Genomic DNA, 19,373 nt, shown 5'->3' with positions numbered 1-19,373 from the left:
GTTGTTGACTACAACTCCCAGAATCCCCAAGCAAAAGCCATTGCAGCTGGGGATTCTGGGAGTTGTAGTCAACAACATCTGGGAATCCCTGTTAGAGGGAACACTGGACCTATGGTGCACTGGTGAACTACCCCAACCTGTGGTATAGCTGGCTGACCCAGAATCTGACACCATAGCTCGGCCTGACACAGTGGAAATAGCTGGAAGGCAGGTGTTAAACTGGTTATGCTGCCCAGAGTTGGGGCCAGATGGCCATGCATTGAGGTCCGGTTGTACAAAGGTGTTTTGCTGTCAGATGCGAGCTCTCGGCTATTTAGTCGGACGTTTCTTATCATGGGATTTTGGCTAACAAGACAGTGTAGCACCCCAGAACTGCTTTTGTCATGGATGTGCGCTGTAATGTGCGGCTTGCATCTTATGTATCCTGCTCTCCTTGTCTTGGATTTTGAGAACCCAATTGTAGTTGAATAGCAACTTGAAAAGTGTATTCTCCTTCATCTCATATGACTCATCTAAGGAGGAGGAGGGCTGGTCTTGTGGTAGCAAGTACGGCTTGTCCTCTGTGCTAAGCAAGGCCTGCCCTGGTTTGCATTTGAATGGGAGACTGCATGTGTGAGCACTGTAACATAGCAGGAGTCTTTCTCTCAGACCTGTCTCGGAAATGCCAGGAAGGGATCTTGGAAGCTTCTGCCTGCAAGCTTAGAGAGGGGAATATCTCGGTGCTTGCATGCAGTCTCCCATTCAAATGCAAACCAGGGCAGACCCTGCTTAGCAAAGGGGACAAATCCATGCTTGCTCCCCCTAGCCAGAGAAATATCAGCAGTGTGGATTCTAGACGGAGATGTCTTGGAAGGATTTTGCTTTTGAGTGTGTCCTCCTCGTTTTAATTTAACCTTTTTCCTGTGCAGTTGGGAGGAAGTAAACAGAGCATCTGCTAACACCCATGATGGCCTGGCCCCACATCACTTGTAGTGTCAAGGTCTGTGCGTGGAACCCCCGCTCTGGACACTCCTGAGAGCTTCCGGCACAAAGCCCCAGGCAGTGACAGATGTGTCCCTCCAGATGCATTAGGACTATTTTTAACTAGCCCCAACGTTGCCTCCGCCCAAGCAAGAGAAGGAAAAGAACTTCCTTGCCTTCTTGCTTGTGAGCAAGTTTTTCCATGTCAGAGATGCCGAAAACGACTGGCAGAGTGGCTGGACGCAGGCGTATAAAATGCTCCGTGGCAGAAGCCAATCTCAAAACTATTGCATTAAGATAGTTTAGTGGTGACCTACTTAAAATCCTTGCGAGTTCTTCCGTGTGTTGCTTTTCTCTTGCCACTGGTGGAGACGGGAGATCGGATGGGATGGACAGTGGATCGGATTCAGTATGTTCTTCTTTCCACTTTGCCCCCCCTCTCCCCCGCGCTTTGTTAGGGAATGCAAATCAGTGACTTTAAGACTTTCTGCCTCCAGGATAACCCTTAGGATGTATAGCTGTTTGCCATGCTTATTGCAGAGGATTCTGGGGTGCATGTTTTAGGGTGCATTGTGCAGGCAGTTAAGATGGCAACTAGCATGTGTGCAGTGCTCCCTTGTGGTTGCATGTCGCAGGGAAAGGTCAGGGATGTAGGGATGTACACGGACCGGTTCGGAGGCCCTTTCATGGACCTCCGGACCGGTTCGACAGTCCGGGCCGGTTCGGTGCGCGCGGGTGTGTGTGTGTGACCTTTTAGCAGGAAGGAGCTCTTAACCCTCCCCTGCTGGCGCTGTGCCGAAAATCGCTGGCACAGGGCAGCAGCATACCTACTTGTCACCCGACAAGACCACGCCAGTGTTTTTCGGCGCAGCGCTGGTGGGGGTAAGAGCACCCTCCCTCCTTCTTAAACGACCCACCCGCCACCGCCAAACTGGCTGTCTGTGTGTTCGTACACCTCCATACTGTGATGGCAGGTAATCTGTCTTTCAGAGAGGTTAGGAACATAGGAAGCTGCCTTTATACTGAGTCAGACCATTGGCCTATCTAGCTCAGTATCATCTTCACAGACTGGCAGTGACTTCTCCAAGTTTCCAGGCAGGAGTCTCTCCCTTCCCTATCTGGAGATGCTGCCAGGGAGGGAACCTAGGACCTTCTCTTCCCCGGAGTTATGGCCCCATCCCCTAAGGGCAATATCTTGTAGCGTTCACATGTGGTCTCCCATCCAAATGCAAACCAAGGCAAAGCCTGCTTAGCAAAGGGGGCCATTTATGCTTGCTACCACAAGACCAGCTCTCCACCCCATTACTGGGTTCATCTGAATGCCCATCTGTCATTGCTGATCATCTGGTTAAGGGATCTCTAATAAGCTGAGGGACTCTGGCGTTCTCTTGAATCCTTTGAAAAGCACTGTGGTAGATGGAGTGTCCTCCTCTTCTCTGGACCCACTACTCAAGTTCTTGGTCCCGGTCTGGGTAGACCTCTGGTGTCTGATTGGGATGGGCGTCTTCGGTTAGTGCAAAATGTGACAGCCACATTGGGAACATCTTGGAAAAAACTATATTATGCCTGGTTTTGGTTTTGGTTTTTTAAAAAAATCCGTTGCATTGACTGATTATATGTTTTTGGGTGAAATACTACGTGCCAGTATTATCTTTTTAAAGCCTTAAATGACCTAGGACCAGGTTGCCTTGGAGAGTGCCCCCGGCTGGAGAGGTCTGTTTTCATACCCAGTTTTTAGTTTGCATCTCCTCCAGAATGGAGCTGTGTGTTCACATATCGGCCAAATTTGCCCCAAAGTCCCTGTGAGGTCTGAGGGAGCACTTCACACACAATTTGGGCTTTTCATCCCACATTGGACTGTAAAGCTGAAGTGTGCCGTGGAGTCGGTGTTGACTCCTGGTGCCCACAAAGCCCTGTGGTTGTCTTTGGTAGAATACAGGAGGGGTTGACCATTGCCATCTCCCGCACAGTCTGAGATGATGCCTTTCAGCACCTTCCTGTATCGCTGCTGCCCGATAGAGGTGTTTCCCGATAGTCTGGGAAACACATCAGCGGGGATTCGAACCGGCAGCCTCTGGCTTGCTAATCAAGTCATTTCCCCGCTGCACAATTGGAGCGTAGCCCAATTTATATCTGGATTTTAAAAAATCAACTTTTTGCATCGGGTTTTGGAGGCAACTTTGAACTCTCAGAAAACCTGCGGTAAAGCCTGCTCATCTTTGGAGGCCTTAAATGCAGGATCCACACCAGTGTTCCCTGTATTAGGGTTTCCCAGATGGTATTGACTACAACTCCCATAATGTCCAAGCAAAAGCTATTGCAGATGGGGATTCTGAGAGTTGTAGTCAACAAACATCATCTGGGAATCCCTGTTAGAGAGGTTGGCAGGTTTGGCTTTCTGAAAGCCAAACTTTGGGTTATGGCCCATTTGACCCACGAGTATACCCTTTAGGTTCTGGCAATCCGGCACAGCCAACAATTTGTGGTCATCACCCATCCCCTCTCTTCCCCCAGAGACTTTTTCTTAGGTGAGTAGTGGGTCTTCTGCCATTTGCACTGGGATATGGAGATGGTAAGAAACCGTGGGATCCTGCTATTTCTGACCACCTCAAAAATGGCAGTGGAAATGAAACTTCTGGGGAGGAGATCTGTATGGTGCTGGGTTTCCTGATCGGCAGAAGGCTGGGGGCATTCTTCATCACCTGTGAGCTTTACTTGCCACCAGTGAGCTTGCAAGTAGATTTAACTTTTTAATTTAATTTAATTTAATTTAACTTTTTAAACTGGTTAATTGCTTTAATTGCTTTTCTGCTCGTTCTCTACTAACCTATAACCCTGCAGCCATTTGGGGTTGGGTAATATAGAAATAACATAAAACTGTTTGGGGTTTTTTTACAGCATAAGACGGGGCCTTATTGGTGATGGTGCTGAGATAGTAGAGCTCGCTTAGAAGGAGCTTGCCTAGATTCTCTCGTTAGGATTCAGGCGCCCAAGTCCAAATCTGTGGTTTTATGATTTTGCAATAAATCCCAAGATTTGTCCCTGCTTTGGGTGCCTCTTCCCTGTTGCTCCTGTGGCTTTGTTTTTAAATGAATATTTATTACTGTTATATAGTACCATCAATGTATGCAGCACCTTTTAAAGCACGAAAGGATAGGTCTTTGACCCTAAGGAGCATACAGTCTTAAATTAGCTGCATGGAAGGTAATAGAGGAAGGGGAGAGAAATGAAGGTGGGGTGACAAATGTACTGTTGCTGTGTTTTTTGTTTTATTTTAATGGTTTGTTTTATGTTGACATGGTGGATTCCTGTGGGATGTAAAGGTGGAATACACGTGTTTTAAATAAACTAAAAAAGCACAGAGTTTAGAACTCTAAAAAGCAGATCAACAGAGGTCTGACGGGGCTAAATAGAGACGTTCTTTGCTTCTGGAAAGTGGCGATTGTTTCTTATGGTACCCAGGATATAATTGACAAAACTGCATTGTTTCCACTGAAGGCTGTAATGGGAGATAGCCTGGAGGATGGAACTCTGAATGTGTGTCTTGTTAAATATCCGGAGCCTCGTGGGTGCTTCTTGTACCTTGAGTGCTTCAAGGGAGCCCTGATTTGCTGTAAGGTTGGAACCAGCTCAAGTACAGAAGAATTGCGCATGCACAGCGGCGCGCAAAATCCGATGAAGGCAGCAAATCATGACGTACCCAGGAATGCGTGTTTGCAGGGGAGCTTTTGGGTCAGAGGCCCAAGCAGGCTGCGTTCTGCGAACGTGGAAGCATGTTTTCAAACGAACAAGTTTCGGGTCTTTAAAAAGCTTAGTTGCTTTGGGTTTTTCTCCCTCTCTCCTGCAGTTTGTCGGGGAAGAGAAGCGCGTCGGGACCCGGACCGTGATCGTCGGCCACCACCCGGCTTCTGAGACCGAGGCGTACGTTCCACAGCAATTCAGCGACAACAGAATCATCTCCTCCAAGGTACGTCTGCTCGGTTCGTTTGAGGGCTGTCATTGCCGGAGCGGCGTGCAAGTTCTTCGTGTGAACACATTGGCCCTGTCCTTGCCTTCTGTCGACGTGGATTTTTAATGGATGGGAAAGGGAGCAGGATTGTGCCCGCTGACTCTTATCTGCAGCACCTTGAAACTTAATTGTGCTAAATCGACTAGATATTCAGTGGCAGGTGTATTTAATAACATCTTCATTTGCCCCAGGCAGAACAGGCTGCCCTGTTCTGTTCATAGAAGCACTGAAGCTGCCATATACTGAGTCAGACCATTGGGCCATCTGTTGTCTGCACAGACCGGCAGTGGCTTCTCCAAGGTAAGAGGCAGGATTCTCGCCCAGTCCTATCTGGAGATGCCAGGAAGGGAACTTGGAACCTTCTCCATGGAAATACTCTTCCCAGAGCAGCTCCGTCCCCTGAGGGGGAATCTCTTACAGTGCTCACCCATGTAGTCTCCCATTCAAAGGCAAACCAGGGCAGACCCTGCATAGCAAAGAGGGCAGATCATGTTTGCAACCGGAAGACCAGCTCTCCTCCTCAGTTTTGGAGATCACTTGACAAAAGTAACTTTGCCAAGTGTCCATTGTCTGGCTCCAAAATCTTTGGGCTGGCTCCTAGATCAGAGGAGACCTGTCATGGCCTGGCTTACGTACATGCTGAACACGTGGAGGGGGTCAGCGCACACACTCCACATAGGCCATCAACATGAATTTTGAAGATGCCAATAGGACCAGCCTTCCGTTGAAATCTTCATAAGTTGTGCTTGGGTAGCAATAAAGCAGGAGTGGCACAGAAATCTTGTAGTGGCATTTAGCCATGTTGGAAGTATAACTGTCCCCGACCATGTAGATCGGGGCGGGTGAACGGCAAACGTTGTAGTTCATCAACAGCAGGAGGGCCACGTTTGCCCATTCCTGAGGTAGATTGGTTCCTTCGAGTAGCAACAAGAATCTGGGTCTCTGCCCCAAGGAGCTTGCAGCTGAAAACGTCATTGTACGAAGGCCTGGAAATGTGAGAACTTGAGCCCTGCTGTCAGTTGAGCTGCTGTTCAAAATTGGATACTTAGGAATATCTTCTAAATTGGCCTGTAAAGGAAGCATCGGTTCACCTGGCCATGTCGCCCGGAAAATAACCCGATGTCCTGTCTCTTATCTCCTCTTAGCTAATAACAAGGCTGTATCAGAGATCACAGCTAAATTTCCTGCTAATAGTTCACACGAGTCAGCGTTATAAGCGACCCAATGTCATTATGCTGGGTCTTCGGGTGTATATCCAGTTTGTGGTGTTTGTGCTTAGTGAGGTATAATCCCTTACAGCATGCAGCAATATTCTACTGCTTTTCAGCATCAACAAGAAGTCCCCAGATCCAGGCGACAAACAGACCCAAGCCAAGGAAGAAGGGAGCAACCCACCCCTAAAGAAACTAACTGGAGACAGAATATCCACTCTGATCCACTTTCCCTGATGATGGGCAAACCTAGGGCGCTGCCTTGATACCAAGACAGAGCCTTGGTCCATCTTGCTCCTCGCTTGCTGCTCCCTGGCTGGAGAGCTCGGCTTGCGGAAGTGAGCATGGCTTGCCCCCTCTGCTAAGCAGGGTTGGTCCCGGTTTGCATTTGGATGGGTGACTACATGTGAGTGCTGTCGGCCATAAGATATTCCTCCTTAGGGGATGGGGCCCTAGATCAGTGGAAGAGGATCTGCATGTTTTTCAGGAACCTAAGGGGTATACTCGTGGGCCAAATGGGTCGTAAGCCAGAATTTGGCTTTTTTTAAAAAGCCAAATCTGGCCACCTAGGTTTGCATGCAGAAAGACCCAGGTGGTGTCCCTAGCAGCATCGCCCCGGCTGGGAGAGATGCCTGCCTGAAACTTTGGAGAGCCACCACCAATCGGTGTAGACCAGGGCTGCTCAACGTCGGCCCTCTTGCAGCTGTTGGCCCACAACTCCCATAATCCCTTGCTGTTGTCCACTGTGGCTGGGGCTGATGGGAGTTGTTGTCCAAAACCAGCTGCTGGGGTCGGGAAGGGGGTACGGTTGAGCAGGCCTGATGTAGGTAGGCAATGTTGAACAACATGGACCAAGGCTCCGACTCGCCCTCCAACTACATCTGGGGACCTCAGGTTCGAAAGCTCCGGTGTAGGTGTAAACCCAGCCACCTTGCTGAAGCTAAGCAGGTCTAGGTCTGGTTGGTGTCTGAATGGGAGGCCACAGGGCAATGCTGAGCTCCATTGTGGAAGAAAGGCAGGCTAGAAACCTTGCAATGAACAAGCATTGCGTCCCTATCTCATTGGCTAACTTTAATTTCTAGCATGGCGTGAGATTATCTGTTTCGGAGGGGCTGGGCTGGTCGTGGTGATTTTACATTGACAGCCCTTTCTGTTTCCTGATATGGAGACGATACGGAACTGTTGGGAATTATACCGAGGCCTGGGATGAAATCCTTGCCTACGGTTACGTCTTTCGCAAACGGATTGTATTCGTGTATCTGCCAATATCTGGGAAAGTCGGGCTTACAGCACCCAAACTTCATACTGTATATTTGTTTTAAAAAACAAAACACCAAAGAAACAAGCGTGCAGTAGATGGTTCGGGGAGGCCCTGATCTCATTGTTTCAAGCAATGGATGTAGAACAAAAGGCTGCAGTAGTCTAAAACGGAAAGCCCCAGGGTGGGGGACAGGTGGCTGTTATAAACAGTCAAGGAGAATCCCAGGAAGCCATGTGATCACCTCGGTGGGCAGATGATGGGCAACCAGTCCCGTCCACAAGTGCCCTGAGATTGTGCTGGGAAAAGGCCAGCTCCCCATAATGCAGCAGTTATCGCCTGCAGATTAGATTCTCCAACATGTCGGTAAAGCTGACCTTGAAATTTATCGGGCAACTGCAGTTGGTGCGAAATGTGGCCGTCTGGCTCTTAGCAGAGTCTGCGTGCTGGGACACGTTGCGCCAGTCCTGTGTTGAATCTGCCCGAGCTTCCTGTTGGTTTTCTGGGCTCAGTCTGGGGGACTCTTGTTAACCTCTTGGAAGCCGTAAAAGGGATACGTCCAGCGTGTCCCTCTCATTTTTCTCACCCCTGTGCAGAATGAGTTTTGTTCTGAGCGTTAGTGTCAAGGCAGTGTGTGTGTGCCCCTGCAGTCAGAATGGGGCCTTCCTTCTTCAGCCTGAGTGGGTGGGATCTAAAATGAACTGAGTGGGTATCAGAAACTTGTGAGCAGGTGCACATGTGCATGCCTTAGAGGGGACACTGTTTACGATCTGGTATTTGCACTCATTTATGCCTTCCTGTGCTTTCTGGGTCACCTGAGACTAGAGATGTCAGGAAAGTGTCTTTGTGGGGTGGACCCGTTTGGTTATTTATTTATTTTGTTTATTTTGCTTGTTCATTCGATTTCTATACCGCCCTTCCAAAAAGGGCTCAGGGCAGTTTACACAGAGAAATAATGAATAAATAAGATGGATCCCTGTCTTCAAAGGGCTCACAATCTAAAAAGAAACATGAGAAAGACACCGGCAACAGTCACTGGAGGTGCTGTGCTGGGGGTGGATAGGGCCAGTTGCTCTCCCCCTGCTAAATAAAGAGCATCACCACATTAAAAAGGTGCCTCTTTGCCCAGTTAGCAAGGGCAGAAAAGTGGGGGAGGGGGCTTTTGTTAAACAGAAAATAAGGGGGAGCCTTTTTTCCCCAGGGAAAGAAAGGGGAAAATGTTTTTTTCCCCAGGCTTTCACATCTGTGTCTTAGGCACCACTCCAAATTCCTGGGCCTTCTAAAAGTTGGCAGACATCAACAAGGAGCGGATCCTTCTTGAGGATGGCCCCGATTCTTTAGAGATTGGGACAGGCCCTCCATGGTATACCTTTTGCGCGTCAGTTGGAAGCTTGGTTTTGAAGAGGGGTTTTCAGTATTGCCTGAGATGTGGTCATCTTGAGGATGAAGCATAACTGCTAGTCTTGTTTTCAGGTTGTGGGCCTGCTGTACGTCTGTCTGACTGATGTTCTGGTTTTATGAATTCTTATTATGGATTCAACCCCACCTTTCTCCATTTGTTCTCAACTCTAGTACTGTATCATATGGCTCAAGATTGCGAAAAACAAATTAACTTGGAACCTTCTGCATGCAAGCATACAGATGCTCTTCCCAGAGCAGCCCCATCCCCTAAGAGGAAATGTCTTACAGTGTTCACACATGTGGTCCCCCATTCAAATGTAAACCAGGGTGGATCCTGCTTAGCAAAGGGGTCAAGTCATGCTTGCTGCCACAAGACCAGCTCTCCCCTCTGATATTTGGACTACAGCTCCCATCATCCCCCACCAAAATGGCCGCAGGGAAAATGGGAGTTGTGGGCCAACATCTGGAGACCCAAGTTTGAGAACTCCTGCCCCAAACATTTTGCAAAAGTTGGTATAACACCTGCACGGCCCATTTATAGTGCCGTGAAAAAGGCAATACAAAAGGAGATGGTGATATATATTTCTGAATGGAGATTTGATAAAAGAAATACCTGTGCCGTCTCATCTAAAATCCCAGCCAAGGGTGCAGTGGTCCATTATAATTACTTGGCCTTTTCAGACTTCTTAAAGTGCAATTTCTTTTGTGCAAGCGCGTTTTAGAAACGTATTGTTTACTTTGGCTGGGATGGATACGAACAGATGATAGCTCTGTTACCTCTGGAAGAGCTGTACAGTCTTCAGAAAATGTCATTGTTGGTGGTTTTAATGACTCCGACCTGCCTTCTTCTCTCCCATCCCGCAGTATACGGTTTGGAACTTTCTCCCAAAGAATCTCTTTGAACAGTTCCGGAGAATTGCAAACTTCTACTTTCTTATCATCTTCCTTGTACAGGTAAGATTGCTTTTGAAAAGGAAAGATGGTTTTTGTGTGCCCCCCCCCCAAGAAAAGAAACTTGAGCTTTGAATGATTTGAGTACCACCTCACTAGGATGATGTTAGACTGTTATCCACAATCCTACACATTGAAAGAACATGCATTTTCGAAGCACAATGACTGGTTTGAATGGAGAGCATGTATTGAGGATCGGTGGCATGCATTGACGTCAAAACCCTTAGCAGTCCAGTTAGGCTTATCTTTAACTAACAGAGGTGCACCCCCCCCTCTCTCTCTCTCCCCCCCCCACTCCCCACCGCCCCGCAATTTAAAACAAGACGCTCAACAGTCTTTCTAATACAGGGCTGTACAACTTGTCCTCCTGCAGAAGTTGAACTACAGCTCCCATCATCCATGACTACAGGCCACAGTGGCTGGGGGATGATGGGAGTTGTAGGCCGGAATTGTGCAGCCCTGCCCCTAATACAACTAGGGGCCATCCGTGTCTGGACGGAGGCTTCTGTGCTGATTGGAGAAACCACGTGTACAACGGAGGGCTGTGTGTGTGTGTGTGTGTTTGCGTGGCTTTCATGATCCAAGAGCCAGAGTTGTGCCTGAAGATTGTGGCTGCAGCAGCAGGAGAGGAGAGCTGGTCTGGTGGTAGCAAGCATGACTTGTCCCCATAGCTAAGCAGGGTCTGCCCTGGTTGCATCTGAATGGGAGACTTGATGTGTGAGCACTGCAAGATATTCCCCTCAGGGGATGGAGCCGCTCTGGCAAGAGCAGAAGGTTCCAAGTTCCCTCCCTGGCAGCATCTCCAAGATAGGACTGAGAGAGATTCCTGCCTGCAACCTTGGAGAAGCCGCTGCCAGTCTGTGAAGACGATACTGAGCTAGATAGACCAATGGTCTGACTCAGTATATGGCAGTTTCCTATGTCCACCCCCTGAGGCCACTGAAGCACAAAATTGCATGGCACCTGGCACCCTCAAATCAGGCCCGAACTGCTTCGAATTAGAAACAAACCGATTTGGGGGTGCCAGTTTGGTTGGCAAACATGCCCAGTCCGGTCCAAATCCAATTTGGAGTCGAACCGAACCAGACAAACTGGTTTTGTGCACATCCCTGTTAAAAGTTCTCACCATTTTAGAAAGAGCCTTGCTTGAAATGCTGCTGATCCAGCTGTTCTTGGTGGTGGGGGGGGTGGAGATTGGGGGAGTGGGATCTAGCAACCTCTTCCCTGCCAAGCAGTAGACGGGCAGGATTTCCACTGTCTCTTGAGGACTCTGTGGCCTTGGCTCCTGGGAACAGTCTTTGTTGGATCAGAGCTCTGAGCCTCTGCTTAGTAATGTATCCGCCGTGCAAATTTATAGCCGCGGTATGGGCTTGATCAAGTTAAAAGCACTCTTGTGTTTTAGCAGAAGGGAAGCGACTCGGTCTATGCTAAGTGGAGTGTGTGTTGAATTGTTGAATTCTCTGCTGCTGTGCTCTTAACAGCCATCTTCAAAGCAGACAAAATTCGGAACACTTTGCCAATTTGCATGTCCTCCTTGCTTCAGAAACGAGTCCTTAATGATCTCTGAGAAGAAGCTCTAGCTAATTAAAATGATGATGATGCTTCATCGATTAGGCCCATCTCCTAACTGTTGCGGATGTTGCAGTGAGCGAGTGGGGCTAGAACAAAACCCCAGAATTAGGACTAACCTTTCCATGCACAAAGGTAGGAACATAGGAAGCTGCCATATACTGAGTCAGACCATAGATCCTTCTAGTTCAGTATTATCTACACAGACTTATATATAAATGACTCCTTGGCCACAGCATCCTGAAAATGCCACAGCTGTGCCAGGGAGTGGCAAATCCTGGCCAAAAACTAGGTTGAATAACACCTGGAGATATAATAATGAACTTAAGTGTTTGTGTGAGTAAGATGTTTGTGGTGGTGGTAAGGAGGGAACTGTATGTCATTCACAAAAAGAGCTAACAGATGAATTGTGGTCTAGGTTTTGTGGCTTGCAGGCTATTTTGTCAGATGAAGAAAGCCTTATCCTGAGCTAGTAAGTGCTCAGCAGGTGAAGCTGCTGGCTGCGGAGTCAGACCATTGGTCTGTCTAACTCAGTATTGTCTACACTGACTGGCAGCAGTATGGATCTTTCCTAGCCCTACCTGGAGATGCCAAGGACACCTGACTCTGCATAAGGCAGCTTCCCAAGTTTCTACGTGCGCAGCTTGTTCATGCCTGAGGATCTCAAACAATAAATTCTCACTCATCTATATTCTTCCCCTTTTGAAAATTTAGCTAACCTGTCTTTCCTCCCTCCGCCCCTCTATAGGTCATTGTAGACACACCAACGAGCCCCGTTACCAGTGGACTTCCCCTCTTCTTTGTCATCACCGTTACAGCTTTTAAACAGGTACCTCCCCCTTTTTCTGTTCCTCATACCCTCTGAAAACAAACCCTACGCCAAGAGGATCTCTGCGGTTCTTCTGATCTCTATAGAGAAGCAGAATTTTCCCTCCACCCACTCGGCCCTTTCAATCCTGGATCTTCTTTCCTTGCCCCTTCTCTGGTGGTTCTGATCCCCATCTGTGTCTTCAGGGTTACGAAGATTGGCTGCGGCACAGGGCCGACAATGAAGTCAACAAAAGCACCGTGTTTGTGATTGAAGGCAAAAAGGCGGTGAAGAAAGCCTGCGAAGGAATCCAGGTAATGAGAGCGAGGTGGGATTTGCTCTCTCCAGCTCCCCTGGAAGGCAATATGGGAACCCTTGGCTGATTCGGGAACAGATCCTGCAACAAATATTTATATACCACTTTTCAACAAGAGTTTCCAAAGCCGTTTACATAGAGAAATAAATCAGTGAGATGGATCCCTGTCCCTAAAGGGCTCTAAAAAGAAACACAGGATAGGCACCAGCAACAGCCACTGGAGGGATGTTGTGCCGGGGATGGAGAGGGCCACTTGCTCTCCCCTGCTAATAAATAAATAGAACCGCCGCTTTAAAACGGTGCCCCTTTGCCCACTTCGCAGGGGCAAATTCTGAGCTCTTGGGTCCCTGTAGCTGTACAGGTGGCCCTTGTATATCGCAGGTTCATCTCCCTCGTTTGTGCCAATTCGCGGGCAACTTCTCCCCGCGTGCCAGTTGAGCTATCACTGGGGTCATTTTGGTCACTTGCAAGTTTTTCTGTAAGGAAAAGCTCTTTGACTACCCCATAACTTAATTGGTATACCTGGATCGGCCTGCACACCAGCTGAGACGTGGCGTGCAGCCTGCGGCAGGAAGCTTAAAATTCAAACACCCACGCGTGCCCGCTTCTCAGCTGGGGTGCGAGGTTGGCTGTTTAAGCTTTTAAACTTCACGGAGCAGCCTGCACATCCTCTGAGAAGTAGGGATGTGCACGGACTGGCGGAGAGCCGATTTCGTGGCAGCGGGGAGGTTTACCTTTAAGGAGCAGGGAGGGTGTTCTCCCCCCCACACCGTGTTCCCTCCTCCAGCGCTGTGACCAAAATCGCTGTGCATGGCGCTAGCATCAGTGCATGTGTGCACGTCACACCTGTGCACCAGCCGCTTCCAGTCTGATGCTGACCGGAAGGATACCCCGCACAGCAATTTTGGACACCGCGCCAGTGTGGGAAATGTGGTTGGTGGGGGCGGGGAGCACTCTCCCTGCTCTGCCGCTGAACCAGCTCAAACGCCAGACCTGTTTGGAAGTCTGGACCTCCAAGCCGGTTCGTGCACATCCCTGCTGAGAAGCATGCGGGGGCAAGGGGTGTGTTTAATGTTTAAAAATCCAGCCTTGCAGGCCGGCTGAGAAGGAACCGATGTCATGGTTTCAACACTCACAGAACTTTTCCTTGATGGTTACCTCTGCGGTATTCAAGAATCCCCTGCATAAACACAGATTATGCCCTTGATAAGCTTCTGGCCTCTGCCAGTTCAATGTTTTTGCAAGTGAGAAAAATAAGCGGAATGCCCAGTTTGTTTGCGCTGGGGTGGAGGTGGGGATTTCCAGATCTTCAAAAGCAGGGAGTCCAACTGAACCCAATCCAAAAACCGGTGGAGAGTCCTTTCAGTGAACTGAGCCTGAACCCAACTGACAGTCCCTCGAGAGTGAATTGGAATGGAGCTGCTCAATGTAAACCGCTTCAGCTGGCTCAGAATAAGTGGTTCAGTAATTGGCTTTCAGTGGCGTGATTTAATGTTCGTTCTTCTGATTTTCTATTTTGTGGGTAAAAAAAACCTTCTCAAACTGTGGTAGGCAATGTGTAGCTCTCCAGATGTTGCTGAACTGCAACTCCAGCCTTAATTTATTGCAGTTGTAGTTGTTGTTGTTGCTGAACAACACCCTAAGTGGCACAGTGGGGAAATGCTAGACTAGCAAGCCAGAGGTTGCTGGTTTGAATCCCCAATGGTATGTTTCCCAGACTATGGGAAACGCCTATATCGGGCAGCAGCGATATAGGAAGGTGCTGAAAGGCATCATCTCATACTGCGCAGGAGGAGGCAATGGTAAACCCCTCCTGTATTCTACCAAAGAAAATCACATGGTTCTGTGGTCACCAGGAGTCGACACCAACTCAACGGCACAACTTTAGTTCAGCAACATCTGGAGAGCCACAGATTACCTACAACTGTTCTCAAACATGGGTCTCCAAATGTTGTTGGCTCATTCCAACAGCTTGTTTTATCCTGGTCCCACGCCTCTTAGGGTCCTTTTTTGGATAGCCCTTAAATCCTGCCTCCTGAGCTGCGTCCTCCCATATATGTGTGCCCATGCCCTTTGCTCCCTATGAAGATTGTCCTTCCTGTTCACCAACAATCTGAAGCATAGCGGACGTCCGTGAAGGACAGGGCCTCCTCCGCTGCGGCACCCAATCCAATAAGCTGGCTCTTTCGCTGCCTGCCTTCAGAAGGGCACTGAGGACTGGTGGTGTTTAACTGAGCTTTCTGCCCCTTTTAAAGGTGGCCTTGCTGGCACTGTGGACCTGTTCCGGTCACTCGACTGATGGCAAGGCACCTACTTGGAGTGCAGAAGGCTGGCTGTAAATTGAAACCAATTTGTTTTGTTGTTAAGGTCGGTGACATCGTAGAAGTCTCAGCAGAGGACACCTTTCCCTGTGACCTGGTCTTCCTAGCATCAAGTAACAAAGAGGGGAACTGTCACGTCACTACGGCTAGTCTGGATGGAGAATCGAATTGCAAGGTAACAGAAGGGGTCAGCGGCAGATACTTCAGCGGGAGTCCTGTATCTTTCCAAAGCGTTGCCTGACGGCTTGTTCTTGCGGAGGTGATAAATCTGTGTCTGGGGCTCTACCTGAAGGGTGATGAAACACCCTTTCTTTCTTTCTTTCTTTCTTTCTTTCTTTCTTTCTTTCTTTCTTTCTTTCTTTCTTTCTCCCTCTCCCTCTCCCTCTCCCTCTCCCTCTCCCTCTCCCTCTCCCTCTCCCTCTCCCTCTCCCTCTCCCTCTCCCTCTCCCTCTCCCTCCCCCCCATACACTCCTGGTGAGCAGTTCCTTTCTATATGTGATCTTTACATGCTAATAAATTTGGAAAAGATAGTAGCAAAACAGTAGGACATTGGTGCTCCCTCCAACACGTGTACTTAGGAACGTAGGAAGCTGTGTCTGACCATTGGTCCATCCACCCCAGTATTGCCTACTGGTGGTACCCCAGATATTGATGGTGGGAGTTGTAGTTCAGCAACTTATGGAGAAACACTTGTTGGGGAACCCTGGTCTACACTGACTGGCAGCAGCCCTCCAAGGTTTCAGACAGGAATCTTTCCCAGCCCTACCTGGAGATGCTGCCAGGGATTGAACTGGGGACCTTCTGCATGCAAAGCAGGTGATCTGCCACTGAGCTATGGCCCCATCTCTCATAGGAAGCTAAGCACGGTCCGCCCTGGTTGCATATGGATGGGAGATGTGATGTGAGAGCACTGTAAGATTTCCCCCCTCAGGGGATGGAGCCGCTCTGAGAAGAGCAGAAGGTTCCCAGTTCCCTCCCTGGCAGCATCTCCAAGATACGCCTGGGAGAGACTCCTGCCTGCAACCTTGGAGAAGCCGCTGCCAGTCTGCGTAGACAATATTGAGCTAGATGGACCAGTGGTCTGACTCGGTATATGGCAGCTTCCTGAGTTCCTATGACCTTCTACATGCAGGGTAGATGCTTTAACACTTGAGCCACAGCCCCGTCCCCAAGCTGGTCCTGTTGATTTCAGCTGGGCTTGCTTGCAGGTGGGTTTTGTATCCTCATTTTTCACGACACACTGCAACAGGATGCAGAAGGGAAAGGATGTATAAATATTGAATGAGCTTTTTCTTTTAGCCGAGGAAGCTCTTTGAACAGTGTGAGACCTCTGAGCTCTTACCCTTCTGAGTTGCAAAAACCCAGCACATCAAAACCCCATTTATCACCCCGCCCCCACCCCCCCATTGATGCAATAGAGCTGTTCCTCATCCCGCTTGAAATGAGGAAAATTTAGAGATAATGAGCCTGGGAAGCATTCGGGCGAATGTTGTTTATGAAGATGGATTGCAGCAATGTCTCTTGCCGACAGAAGTGATTTACTGCTCCTCAGCAGCCTCTCGAAATAGAACCTTTTAAAAGGTGGATTTAGATCCGTTGTCAGCTCTCTAATTAATTAGGAGAAAATTCCAATCTCCACGTCCAGAGTTACTGAGAATAACTCCTTCCTCCGCTAATACTTAACGTTCGTACCTGATTACCGTATAGAGAGCCCAGGCTGCTTCTCTGCCGGAGCCAGAACTCCCACTGAAAACATCTGCAGCTGTTCATGAATTGGGGAAAACTTCCTGCCCAACAGGTCTTGGGAATCGGCCCATGGGAATATTTTGTTCAGTGACTCTGAACAGGGAGAAAGCCTGTGGGAAGGCCCTGCCTTGTAAAGGAAGGTGGGTGGTCAACGGAAACAGGGCAATTTGATCACCCACCTTCCACAGCCGTAAATAACAATTATAATAGAAACTGTGCAAGATGATATAGTGGCGCTGATATATGTGTACTCACTCCCCTACTCCAGGCACGATTTAAGACCTCTTTTAATACGTAGATAAAACAACAACCTTACAAACTCGAGCAAATGCGTTTCAGTGTTAAAACCTCATTGTCAATGCTCTATCGCAAACAGCTGGAGACGCTTCAAACGGAATACAGCCAATAAAATTAAAAGCAGCAGCGTGAAACCTTAGAGAGTATAACCACTGAGGCATGCTGATCGTCTCACTCCTAGGGACGTGCACGAACCTGTTCGGAGGCCCTTTTGCGGGTGTCCGAACAGGTTCGAAGGCGGGGAGGGGGGAGAACTTTAAGGGTGGGGGAGGGTGCACTTACCCCTCCCTCTGCTTTTCGCCTGCTGGCGTTCCATCGGTAAAGGCACCCTCCCCTGCCCTTAAAGTTATCCCCTCCCTGCCTTCGAACTTCCCCCGCCTGGTTCCGTGCACACCCCTACTCGCTCCTGGTCCAGAGACCTAATAATACTGGCAGGCAGTGATGGGCCAGACCTCTCTCTCCTGGGCACTACAGCCTTTCCCCCCACGACTCACCAGCTATGCTTCTGGCTCCGGAGGGACCCAGACAGGGGGGCATGGTCACGAAGTATGGAAGCCCACCACCTGCTTTTTAAAGTCTCTGCCAAGCCAGCCAGAAATGGCCCAGCTTCTCGTGGCCGTGCACCACCTGTGAAATCAAGACTCCTGTCATTCCCCAAATGTTCCCCACAAGCAGGCATTTTTACGATCTGGGTTCAGTGTCGAAATTGGTGCGCCTGTGCAAGGTCGTCTTGCGCTCTGGATTCCCAGGGCGCCAGGCAACGGCCGCTGACCACTTGGCATTGCTGTCTCCCACTAGACTCACTACACTGTGCAGGATACCGCCGAACTCCGCACCTGCGAAGCCATCAGCTGCCTTATTGCCACCATCGAATGTGAACAGCCACAGCCGGACCTCTATAAGTAAGTCTTGAGACTCCTGCTTTTTTTCCTTGTGCTCCGGACCAGTGTTGCTTCTTTACTGAAGTTTTGCTCGTGTGTGTGCAAGCATTCCATTGAAATGTTAGCCAATGCATTTCATAAATGCGGAGGGAGATGGATTGAATGGCCATTGTTTGGAGAGAAATACACTTATTATATACAAATATTGCATTGCATTTAGCAGTGCCTTTCCCCTGGATTTCCCGGGTATTACCCAGATTTTAAGCATGTCAGCCGGATTCTGTTAGCCCAGCCGGATTCTGTCAGATTTCAGATTTCTTTTAAAGAAAAAAAAAAGAAAGAAAAAAGCTAAGCTCTGGCCCTTGTAGAAGTGATGTTATGGATCAAAACATGCAGTCATGAGATTCTGCTCAACTGCTGAACTTGGATTAAAGCAGGAGGCTAACTGGGAGTGTTTAACAAGTACAGTAATCCTCTGAGGAATGTTGCCTTTGTGTTTTATCAGCAGGGTATCTCTTATCAGGCAGTTGAGAGGATAGCTTGCTTTTAATGTAAATTACTGCCTGCCTTCTTGGCTGTGTATTGTAATGTTTAAGGACTTTGGCTTTACATTCTATGCATGCCTACTTAGAAGTAAGCACTGCTGGTTTCAATCAGCTCTGCTCTCAAGTATGTACAGAATTGCAGCCTTAACTGAAAGGTTGTGCTTTGTTGTTCTATTGCTGCTGTTAATATGTCAAGGAAAATGGCCAGGCAAAGATATCTTCCCCAACTATTGTTGGTAGATATCCAGAGCAAATACAAGTCAACTGAAAAGTGCACCTGCTAACTTGCATAATATGCAAATTATTTGCAAGCCATTTCGCATAATATGCAAATTACGGTGCTCGGGATTTGGAGAGCCAGAATATGGCAACCCACTTTGCATTCCATTGATATACAACTTTATTAGTAGCCGCCCTGTAACAATTTTTTTTTAGCTAGGCTTTCAGTAATCTTCTAATGTTTTCAGATTGTTTTTAACAGTCTGTCTTGTTTTGTTTTTGTTGTGTTTATTTTTGTGAACTGCCTAGAGCCTTTGCAGTCAGGTGGTATACAAATTAAATGAATAAATAAAACAAGGCAAATGTTAAAACATAGACACAATTTAAAAAACCCACAATTCTAGTTGAAAAGCTTGGGTGAACAAATGCATCTTTAAAGACTTTAAAAAGTCTTTAAAGTCTTTAATTGTCAGACATTCGATCTTGCGGGTGTGGGATGGACTGCACCGAAGCAAATTCTTTCACGATAGCGATAACGTGGGGATACTCCTACTCCGATCTGGACGGAACTGGCAGGGCATGGCTTTTGGGAGCAGCTGTTGACCCTGGGAGCTGGATAATCCCTGCTCACTGGCTTGGTAGGTTGGCTTCTGTAGCCCGTTTGTTCCTTTCTTCTTGCATGCAAATACAAGTAGCACTTCATGAACATCCTCTTTTGTCTCTCTGGTGGCAGGTTTGTTGGCAGAATCAACATCTACAAGGGCAATCAGGAGCCCATAGCCAGGTTGGTCGATTGCTTCATTTATTGCTACATCCTATCAATGAGTGTTGTGTTTGCAATTAATTAGCTGGCCCCTCAGTGTGTCGATATCAATCAGCCT

At 48.4% G+C, this 19,373-nt stretch overlaps 1 protein-coding gene across 14 annotated transcripts in view; it reads left to right on the top strand.

Annotated features, from left to right (window-relative positions):
* ATP11C (ATPase phospholipid transporting 11C) overlaps nucleotides 1-19,373 on the top strand; it is a 93,242-nt gene that overhangs the window by 22,596 nt on the left and 51,273 nt on the right. For 13 of the 14 annotated variants that reach the window (XR_008311576.1, XR_008311577.1, XM_053273410.1 and 10 more), the window contains exons 2-8: nucleotides 4,808-4,927; nucleotides 9,704-9,793; nucleotides 12,108-12,188; nucleotides 12,374-12,481; nucleotides 14,851-14,979; nucleotides 17,646-17,749; nucleotides 19,226-19,276. Coding sequence is in view for 12 of the 14 variants with exons in the window: in XM_053273410.1 (XP_053129385.1) it covers nucleotides 4,808-4,927; nucleotides 9,704-9,793; nucleotides 12,108-12,188; nucleotides 12,374-12,481; nucleotides 14,851-14,979; nucleotides 17,646-17,749; nucleotides 19,226-19,276 (683 nt within the window). In the remaining 2 variants the exon portion in view is untranslated. Of the gene's footprint in view, nucleotides 1-1,333; nucleotides 1,370-4,807; nucleotides 4,928-9,703; nucleotides 9,794-12,107; nucleotides 12,189-12,373; nucleotides 12,482-14,850; nucleotides 14,980-17,645; nucleotides 17,750-19,225; nucleotides 19,277-19,373 lie in introns of those variants that run through there. The other variant, XM_053273415.1, reaches the window with a different exon arrangement.

Source organism: Hemicordylus capensis, chromosome 11 (genome assembly GCF_027244095.1).
Source record: "Hemicordylus capensis ecotype Gifberg chromosome 11, rHemCap1.1.pri, whole genome shotgun sequence".
In the NCBI taxonomy this organism is placed as follows: domain Eukaryota; kingdom Metazoa; phylum Chordata; class Lepidosauria; order Squamata; family Cordylidae; genus Hemicordylus; species Hemicordylus capensis.
This window is presented reverse-complemented; position numbering and strand designations above follow the sequence as displayed.